Source organism: Telmatherina bonti (genome assembly GCF_933228915.1).
Source record: "Telmatherina bonti genome assembly, chromosome: 12".
NCBI lineage: Eukaryota > Metazoa > Chordata > Actinopteri > Atheriniformes > Telmatherinidae > Telmatherina > Telmatherina bonti.
In genome coordinates, this window is record NC_136610.1 from 16,526,859 (window position 1) to 16,537,903 (window position 11,045).

Sequence of the window (11,045 nt, forward strand, 5' to 3'; positions counted from 1 at the left end):
CTCTGCTTGGTTCTGCTTGAGAATTTACACAGGCTGGAAGGGAAAAAAATCAAGTATTTTAAAACCCAGTAAATATAACAAAACTTCTCATAGAAAGCCAATTTTTGACCAATTTTTAAGTGGTTTGGTTTGTTAGAACACAGGCTTAAAATACTTTGGAAGTTTGTGTTATTGAAAATTTGTTCTGTTTACTGACTTCAAACACACACAAATGTCCAATTATGTCATTTTTTATATCAAATCAAGGGTCAAATGGCAGAACATCTGCTGTCCCAACAGCTAAACTCTGGTCCACACTGTGTCGTGCAACGGGACAAAGATCCCACACGAGCAAATATGCAACAGAATAGCTGTAAAAGAAAAGAATTGAGATGCTGGAAGGACCCAGTTGAATTCCAGACCTCAACCTGGTTGACATACAGTGTTTGGACCTTATAAAAGCTCTTCTTAAATTACTTTAATGAAAACTTTAATGAACAGAAGCAATGTAGGAAAGAGGAGTAGACCAACATTCTCCAACAACATCTTAGAGTAACAAATTCAAGTTCTTGCTGCTAAAATTAGTTCTACAAGTTACTAAACCATGCAGTGTATTTGATTTTTCACTCCCAAATTCAGCATTTTGGCTTAGTTTTTGATAAATAAATCAGACATGGTGCATCTGACAATTTATTTACCAAACTTTAAGAACGGAAAAGGACCAGATGGCTTCATCTGTTGATGAATAATTCTGGTTTGTAAAACCAAATGAAAGAGAGTGTACTTTTATTTTCACATTGTCACATTTCATTTGAGGGTTAGAGCAAGTTGCAAACTCGCTGCAACCTCACTTCCTTCAGTGAAGATAAGAGGCAGCCACATTATCTTGACAGCCTTAATGGAGAACAGGATTACTTCTCAATACATTTTAGTTAAATACTTAACATTCCACACTAGTTCATGTGTATTCCAACTTGCGCAGCAAGTACTTATATATTTGAAGTCAAGGTCCAAGATAGAAAGTCCAATAGTCAAAGACTGGTTGGTGAAAGAGGCTACGTTTTCATTTTGTATCTGTCATATTTTCCTTGAATATTTCCCCATAAAACAGATTTTACACAGCTTTTACTAAGATATCACTGATGTTTGACCTTAAGCTTTCAAGTGAATGTGATATTTGGCAAATAAATGTTTGTTTTTCTTTACTTGGCTTCTTGATATTACTGAGCATTTTATGGTCAAAGATGCCATGTTTGTACAGCTGGAATCAGCCTGAAGTCTGCCCTAAAAAGACAAAAACAAAATAGCTGACTCCTGACATTGTTGTGCCATCTATGGGTTCAAAAGCTGTATATAGAGTTTGCATGGTTTAACATGGATGTTTAAAGACCGAATGCAGAATTATCCTAAATGAAAAAGTTTAGGATTGTTGTCACAAAGAAAAGATGAGATTTAGTCGGAGCATTTTCCATAATTTGCATTTGAAAATATCAAAAAGAATATAGGGTGACCCTGACAGACTTCAAACGCTACTAAGCAAAGCGGACTTAAGCTGATATTAAAACTGAGACACTATTATTTTCTGCAGGATTTTTTCATTCATGCTTCATGTGAAACTAGTACAACACAAAATGAACACACACAAACACGCACACGAAATAAAAAAAAAAAAAAACTAAAACAAACAAATGTGCTCAGGTGTAATTTTCTATCTAAAGCTGGAGCCTGGGAAACTATTCAGTCAAGCCTCTCTTCAGACAATGACTCCGGGTGGCTGACAGCAGCAAACCAAGGTAAACGTCAATTAAGATGTTACAGTAGATGACAGGCCTGAAGAAAACGGCACTGAGGGATGCCATCTGGGGCAAACTGTGTAAACTGAAGGTGTCTGAACATGACATCTGAGATAAATCTAAAATGCAGCTTTGGACTTGTCGGGTTAACATGAAGAGGCACGACAAAGACTTTTGAAGCATGGCACACCTATTTGCCACCTATTAGTGAAGGAGTTTTTTTTTCTTTTAACCAATCTCATTGATGTTTTTCTTTTTCTGAAAATGAAGCCACTTTTCAGAATGTGCATCATACAGCCTGCCTGCAAGGATATGCAGTTTTACTGGTGTTTTCTGCAACTTAGTGGATTAAATACTTATCTTAAAGCTAATACATTTGTATCCAGGAGAAGTTGGAGTGGGCATGCTGCAGCATCCACACACAAACGCAGCTTGTTCCTGCGGCAGTCCAACAGAAGTGTTTAAATAGGAAACTGTTTTTATAGGAGTGAACAAAATGCCTGAGGATTCCTGTGATGGGTGAAGATAGGGTTCAGTATTTCAATCCAGTGAAGCCAGTTTAAGCTCCAGATCTCTTAAAACATTGTTGCTCACACTGTTTATTGCAAAAAAACAAAAAACAAAAAAAAACTAAAGATGAAGTGCACTCCTAAAGATTTTTTAAGCAATACAGAGTGTGTTTCCTGTACAAAATAAATTCCCAAGTCTCTCCTGATGGAAGACTTTCTAGCTCCACAAGAGCTGCACAACTGATCTTTCCAGCATGCTCAATGTGTAGGAATTGATTTTGAGAGAAAACATCTCCGATGTGTGTGTTTTTGTTTTCATCCTTCTTTAATAGAACTTCAGAAGACAGGAAGTGTGTGCGTCATGAAATTCACCCTGGTTATCTGCTTTCACACGCTCTGGCCCAACGCCTACCCTCAAACTGCACCGAGCCCCCACTGTCAAAGAGGCTAATGCACTACTTATACACACATTTAAGCTAATAGAAATGGTCCAGAAATGGTGTGTTGTTATCCTCAGTAAACATGCAGTGCACCCCAGTAGAGAGCAGATTTGATCTCCCTCGTGCCCTTAATCTAATGCATACAGATATAGATTAAATACTTTCATTTTGCAGCAGTTCTAAAGACGTGAGTGTTGCTCTGAGTCAGATGCAAATTCAGCCAGTTTTTTTTGCATAAGCGTGCTCAAAAGAAGCCAAGTTTGTTACTTTTTAGAGTTCAGATGAGATGGATTGTAATGAAGCTTGTGGAGAACTCTTCAGGCCTTAGGTGAGGGTGAGAATGTGTGAGGTCACACCATGTGACCTTTAGCTGAAGCTGCTGGGCCATCATTGGTTCAGAGCCAAGCACTCAACCAGCCACCTCCCCCCAAACACACAGCAAGCCTCTCTGCTGCTGGATGGTATGGGCAAAGTGCTGAAACAAGTTGCATACTGGCACAATCTCTTGCCTGTGTAGCCATGTTTGCTGCACTTCAGACAACACCATTGCTGCAACTATTTGTGTGGACACAAATGAGTGTGTGCTTCTTTTGTTCGTGGGCTATCTTATCTCACATTCAGACAAATTTGGATATTGCTGTGGAGTGCTGCTGTGATTTAATTTAACTCTGTTGCTTCATTGTTTTCTTAAAAAATAAACTATTGATCACAGCCACCCTGCATGCTTTGAAACATCTGGAATATGTGTTCATTATCTTAACCCATATCCCACAACTCCCACATTTCCTGCTTATTACAACCCATTGTGACAGCAAACTAAAAAAAAAAAAAATTAAAAGAATTAATGGCTGTAAATAAATAGAGAAATTATTGTTTAACATTAAAAATGAATAATAAATACCTAATTCCATGCCTTTGAAGTGTAATTACAGGACATACTGTGTATGAAATGGGATATTCTCAGTTGTCAAACAATACCAAGGAGCTTCGGTGAAGCGTTAATAAAGAAAAAAAAAATTCTCTTCATCATTAATAAGCCATTTTGCGTGTGTTTCCAACTCGCCGCTGCAAGAATATGGAAAGGTTATTAATTATTTAGAAACTGGATGTGTAACGATCCTTGTTTAGATTTTTGTACTTGTTAGGCTTTTATTTCAATTCCTGGCGGAGTGGAGAGAGTTTACACTCACTGTTGATCACATTTTTATTTCAGTTTTTTAAATGGCTCATATAAAAAAAAAACGATATATATACACACACACACACACACATATATATATATATATTTATATATATATATATATATATATATATATATATATATATATATATATATATATATGTATGTATGTATATACATATATATATATATATATATAAATATATATATATATATATATATATATATATATATATTTATATATATATATATATATATATATATATATATATATATATATATATATATATATATATATATATATATATATATATATATATATATATATATATGTATGTATATACATATATATATATATATATAAGTAGGGTGGGTTTTAGGAGCAACAACAGGGCAAAACAGGTGTAATTTGCTTTACACATTTACTCATGTCTGAAAACGACATGAGCAACACCTACACTGCAACATATTATGGTTATATTTCCAGCTTTAGTTCTGGAAGCATGAAATTTTTGTACTAAAATTAGTCTGCTTTTAAGACATTAATAACTAAATTTGGGTCATAAAATTTTCACAGAGTTTTGATTGTGAGGGCACATACAAATTGTTTCTTCACTTAAAAAAGAAGACGAGTGTAAATGATGGCAAAATTCGGATATTTAAACACCCAGTTTAGAAGAAAGGTTTGTCATTTCCATTAGGCACAAACTGGTTCTTACCTTGCGCGCAGGCTTGAAGGAAGAGACAAGAAAAAGTGGGCAATCCCGAGCGTAGTCTGAGACAAATGAACAAGTTCCCACTGAAGCCTCCTCTCTTCAGCTCACATGTTGATTGTGTGGATGTGTATTGAGAATGCAGACTTGTGTATTCGCTTCAGCTTATCCTCCTGTCAACTGATTATTGCTCCGCGTTACTAACTCCATCAAAAAGGTGACACTTGCAAATCTCCCTAAGAGGAAACTAACTGGGGAAAGGTGAAAAGTTGAGGCCGTTGCTGAAGCCCAGCATGTAAAAAAAAGATGAATGTTTCTTTCTTTTTTTTTTTTTTAATGAACAGTTTTGTACAAACAAGACTTGGGACTAACTGTGATTTATTTCTTCCCATAAACCCCTCGAGAGTCCACCTAAGGCCCTTTTGATTATGACACCAAACCCCTCCAAAACCCTTTCAGCCTAATCTTTTTACTGAATATTTGGAGATTGTGTCTTCACAGCTTCACAGCCAAGAGCTATTTTTAAGCTATAAACACAGATAAATCTAATAGACTGCGTTATAAAACTACTCAGTCCACACCCGAGCTCCGACTGTTTATTTGCGCGTTCCTGCAGGAGGTGTCGCACCGTTTCCTCCTGTCTCCACCCCGCCTGCAGCCGTGAAGCCGTACTCTTCTCCCCGCCTCCCACACTCCACTGCAGCCTCGCACCTCTTTACACCTCTGCATAACTCTGCTTTGTTTGCTCAAGCTTGCGAATCACGGTTTGTTTTCGCTTGGTCGCGTTGGCGTACTCTAAAAAGCGTGCAATGCTACAAACGAAACAATAGAAAAGCAAACAGACGCACGTAGGAGTCAGGTAGGTTGCTGGATTAAAACAAAACAAAACAAAAAAAAAAAAGGATAATCTACATCTCTTGGAACGAAGGATCTAAGACCATACTATCACAATGTGTACATAAAAGCTAAAGAAAGCACGACTCTGTTGCAGCACATTACTGAAAATGTTTAACACATCTTCAAAACTAAAAGATCACTAGTTAAAGCTGTGCATTGTGGCAAAATCCCATAATCCACATCAGAAATTTTTCCTCAGATCACCTCTAGGGAAGAAAAAAAAGAGAACAACAAAAACAAAACCTAATGGACTTGGATTTGTTGTGTGGTCCAGCTTCTTCTTCTTCTTCTTTTTTTTTTTTTTTTTTTTTTTTTTTTTTTTTTTTTTTTTGTTGATTCCTGTGTTATTTCAAGCACCAGTGACCAGGCTCGGCTGAGCGGGCAGACATGTATTCAGCAGTTAATCTGACGGAGCATCTCGGTGCTATGTGTATTGGAGCGGCCCATTGTTTTCCTCTATAGATTAGTCGCACAAGCGCCTCGCATAATCGAAAGGCTATAGACAGACTGTCATTGCTTTGCACTCCACTAAAAGACTTCTTGCACAAAGATTCAATAAAAAAAATCTCCCAGCAGAATGTTTTTGAACAATATATTTACTTCCATTAAATAAAACACAATATTTTTTGGATGTTGGAAAAAACAAACATAATTCCGTACCAAATACTATACACAGAGCAAAAAAAAAAAAAAAAAAAAAAAAAAAAAAAAAGAGAGAGAGAAAAAAAATGTTGCAGGAACATTTTTGGATACTTTTTTTTTGTTTTAAAATCCAGAATAGCTATTCTAAATCGATATTCACACAGACATTAATAATAAATTTATAATATGTTAGAAACACACAACATGGTGCGTTTTAGTATGTACATTCCCTTTTTGTTTGCAAGCAAAACATGATTCCTTTTAGGGATTTTTTTTCTTTCTTTTTTTTCCACATGCGTTGATAAGTTGAACCTGGAGAGGACTGGAGGGTTATAGCGCATTCGCCTCGACAAACAGGTGATGATAATTCAAATATATATATACAACCTTTTCAGTCATCAGTTAACGTCCAGAATCCATCAGGAAAAAAAAGAAAAGAAAAGTGAAAACAGGCCTATTTTTGCAGAGGTGCATGTGTGAAGCAGGCCTGGACTCATCAAAAGTGAATAAACAAACAAAAAAAAAACTCCCGTTTCAGTTTGACTCCGGTTTTGGAGATGAGCTTGTTTCAGTGGTTCAGTCTTAGTGCCCTTTTTTCTTTTTTAGGAAAAAAAAACCCATGAAAAAGTAGTTGTAGTAGTCTTTTGTTCCTGTGGACGGCTGTTTGTGATTACCCACACACTGCAAAAAATGACCACCATAACAAACCATTTGGTTTCATAACCACCCTGAAAATCATGTTTTTTTTCTGAAAAAAATATGAAAATGATCAGTGATCTCACCTAATTCCTGTAATAATTGGAATCCTGTCACGGTACATCTGGCAGTGCCTTCCGGAGACAGAATAATAAATATCCAACTGGATCAAGAAGATGCCAGATGACCAAGAAATTTGTATATTTGTGGAAAAATCGTAAAAATGATCTCACCACCAGGTTTCATTACTTATTTAACTCTGAAAAATATAACTTAAAGCGTCACTTGCAGCCTCTACAATCTTGCTAAGATGGTTATTTTTTGCAGTGCAGGTAGGTATTAGACTGGTCTGTCCACGGCGTATTGGCAAGCGCTCAAATTGGTGGCCGGATTCTGCACGCTGGCGTATCCAAAACTCGAGTGCTGCTTGGCTTTCAGTCTCAGGCTGGCCAGGCTGGAGTTACAAGTGTCCCTGTACACGTAAGGAGGGGTCGGAGGCGCGTAGGGACACGCCGGCGTGGGCACCCCAGAGTTGAGAGACGGGTTACTGAGGTTGTTTAAGTTATTGAGGCTATTGAGGCTGGATCCCGGCACACCGGTCACGGCCGATGGCACCATGCTGGACGTCATGGAGGATATGGAGTTGGGCGGCGAGAACATGGTCTGCGAGGATAAAGGGTTGACATTCATTGAGTTGAAGAAGGGGAAACTTTTTGTGGATAAAGAGGCGGACGTGAGACCCTTGGCGGCCCAGTTATTGTACGTGTAGCTGGGGTACATGTCGTCATAGGGCTGCATGAGTCCATTAAACTGCGGGCCGAATCCATTCTTGCAAAGCTCGGCTTGCTGGTTTCGTTCCCGTTTCCTCCACTTGGCTCGTCGGTTCTTAAACCAAACCTGGAGGGCAAAAAAAAAAAAAAAAAAAAAAAAGTAGAAAAAAATAAAATGCGTTTAGCGTATAAAACAGTTATAAAACAACTAAGTAATTACAATTTAACACATTTAAAAGTCAGGTCCAACTGTCTTTTTTTGTTATAAATCCAACAGTAAAATCTTTTTATATATACAGCTATTTTCTCCCATTAAAAAAATTAAAATAAATAACTATTAACATTTCTCCTTCTGTCAGACAACCCCTCCGTCTTTATCGGAGGAGAATACACAGTACGGTCTCAGTGGAACATCTTGATGTGGAGAGGATGTGTATTCCGCTGCATGCTTTCGCAAACACACTGAACCCGTCACACAACGCCAGGGTGACAGTCGCAAAATACAAGCTTTGCACCTCTTTCACACGAACAGAAGAACACGACTGGTATCTGTCATTGACTAATGTCAATAGATTTAACTGTTAACAGTTTAAATGCTATTTAATTACACTTAATTAATACATATTTTTTTTTTTTCTTTAATACAAACAAAAGGTTATAATATCCACATATAAACAACTGGATAGGATAAAAGAGATTAGCATGGTGTGCTCGGAATTATATTAAGCCTTACAGATGAACTGATAACCTTTAATTAAAAATTGTTTTCACCAGCAGTTTATTTTAACAAGACTGATTATTTTTCTTTCACAAAAAAATAGTCTGGCGTTGTTTTAATTAAATTTCAGGCCTGCGTAAAAGTTTTCCGTCTGTGCGTAATTCGATTGAAACTCTGCGTATTTAGAGGATAAATCGGACAATTGGCATAGATGATCCGAAATTATAAACATATCAACTTTTGTTTAAACCCAGGAGAATACTCACCCTGACTCTGGCCTCAGTGAGGTTGGTCCACACGGCTATCTCCTCCCGCGTACTCATGTCCGGGTAGCGGTTCCGCTGGAAAGTGGCCTCCAGTTCCTGCAGCTGCTGGCTGGTGAAATGAGTCCTCTGCCTCCGCTGTCTCTTCTTTTTGGAAGGGTCGTCTGAGGAGTCATCGTTTTTATTCTGTATTTTCTCCTTTTCTGTTAAAAGAAAGTTAGAAACTAAATCCAGGATCTGACAGACATGAATAAAATATAATACCGACTATTGACCCCTGTGGGAAATCTGAGCTAAACCACTGTGATTAATCAAATAAAGTAAGTTATTCCGGGGCTTTTGTGCTTCACTCTATTTTACGAGATGTTAGCGCACTTTTAAAAAAATCAAGACACTGACAAGATAATCAATCTTTCATTTCACATAGCTGAAACTTTTCACTAGCACACACACACACACACACACACATAACGTCCAGACAAACCTGCTAATAAAATGACAACCGCAGACGCAGTTTTTTTTTTTGTTTGTTTGTTTTTTTTGTTTTGTTTTTTTTGCATGCATGCATGCAAACATCCCATCTCCCTGACCGATGAGGGCCATCAACATCTATTATTTGAAAACAAGATGCTTGGCATGGAGCATCTGTGCCACATACGGTTCTTACCGACAGACTCTGGGCTCGATGTGTCCGACACAGTGTGCACCTCTAACCGGTGCTTAGAGTCCACAGACCGTTGCAGCGGCTGTAAACTAGAAGCCATCGCCAGAGCCGTGTGGTGTGTGGAGGCAAGTTTATTCCCTGTTAGATGATGATGGTCAATGTTTAATGAATCCCTCATAGAGTTCATCGGTAAAAACAAATCGATCGCACAAGCTTCAAGCAGAGGAAAGACAAGCGGAAAGTCCGACTGTGGAATGTGTTCAGCTGTCCAAAAAACGCACAGCGCAGTTCCTCCTGTGGCTGAGATGGAGCCGTCTTTCTGATTAAATTGGAGAACGCTTTAAAATAGGCCATTGAGCTTTGCCATAACATCGGTGGAAAACTGGGGCCACCTTTGGCTGACTGTCAGAGTGACAAGGACAGGTAGATGATATTAGATCCAGAGGCTTACACACACTACACCGCTCACTGCTCATTTCAGCTGTTGCCTGTTCACTGTCTATCCAACTGCGCCTATCTCCAGAGCACCACGTCACCGTTTTGCGCCCGCCCATATTCTCTCTGACAGGCACATCCATGTGGATGTGACGGTGTGCCCAACCAACCGGAGCCTGCAGAAACCAGATATGTCTGCCAGTGTATTTATGCCGGGGCTGGCGCTTATTTTTCCTGTTCCAAATAAAAGCATGTAAAGAGAGATGGGACGCACCGTGTACCCGGGGCGTTGCGCAGCAGCCCAAGACCAAATAAAAAATGAAAATAACACAGTTTGGCCTCATTTTACGAGACAGATCCAGTGGCCCAGTAAAGCGATGAAGTGCTATTGATACCTAAGCACTCTCGCGGGTTCTGTCACTGCAGTTTACTCTGCGGCTCAGAGGAGAAAGCCATGCAGACACCGAGAGGATTGTATTGAAAGCACAAAGAAAATAGATTCACGCTGAATGTCAAACACAAACATCTTCTACACCACAAAAGATCCCATGAAAGGGCAAACAAAAGGTAATTTAAAATAAAGTGGTGCTGCGCCATGCGCCAGTCCGCTCCAAAGTCTGCGAGTGCGCCACTTGTCAACTGGCGCTGACAAATACGCATACTATGTATGAAGAGAGAGAGAGAGAGAAATAGAAGCCATGCCACTTGTAGAGTTAAAACAAACGTAAGGCATGATGGGACAGAAAGAGTCAGAGTAGCTTATTCTAAAAAAAAAAAAAAAAAAAAAAGTTAAATTAATATAGAAGTCTAAAAAACTTGGCCAAACTGACTTAAAGTGTGAGACATCCGCACAGTTTCTCTGCGTTCAGAAACGCAGGCATCAGTCCTACTAGTTGTCAAAAGAAGCAATCCTCTTGACCTCCCCGGTGTTAAAGTTCACGTATTTGTTAAATCAGCCTCACCGTCATCAGCCACACACACCTACAGTTCACCACACACAGACTCAGGACTTATTGAAGACATATTACTTCCACACTTTGCGGTTGGACACTCAAGGTGTTTCCAAAACACTGTTAATAAGATTTTAATTGTTAAAAATAGTTATGATCAATAATCTTACTCTGATAAAACGCTCATTTCCCGTTTTTTTTTTTAAATTCTAAAAAGATGACTTGGAATCTGAGGGGGAGAAAGAAACTCCCCAAAGACCGTGAAGTATGAAGGAAAACAAAACATTTCTTAACAAAGAAAGGCTACTTTTGAGAATGAGGGGACTAATTAGGACACAAATGAACGCATATATCTGAACTCATCACCACATTCATCTTCAAAAGCGCACGTCCACG

General features: G+C 38.5%; 1 protein-coding gene across 1 annotated transcript; it reads right to left on the reverse strand.

Moving 5' to 3' along the window:
- Nucleotides 1-6,250: 6,250 nt before the first annotated feature.
- On the reverse strand, nucleotides 6,251-9,705 carry pitx2 (paired-like homeodomain 2). The gene is made up of 3 exons (XM_079250296.1): nucleotides 9,268-9,705; nucleotides 8,604-8,803; nucleotides 6,251-7,746 (listed from the first exon to the last, which is right to left on the reverse strand). Exons 1-3 carry the CDS (start codon nucleotides 9,449-9,451, stop codon nucleotides 7,189-7,191), a joined length of 942 nt encoding a protein of 313 aa, XP_079106422.1. The 5' UTR covers nucleotides 9,452-9,705; the 3' UTR covers nucleotides 6,251-7,188.
- Nucleotides 9,706-11,045: the final 1,340 nt, after the last annotated feature.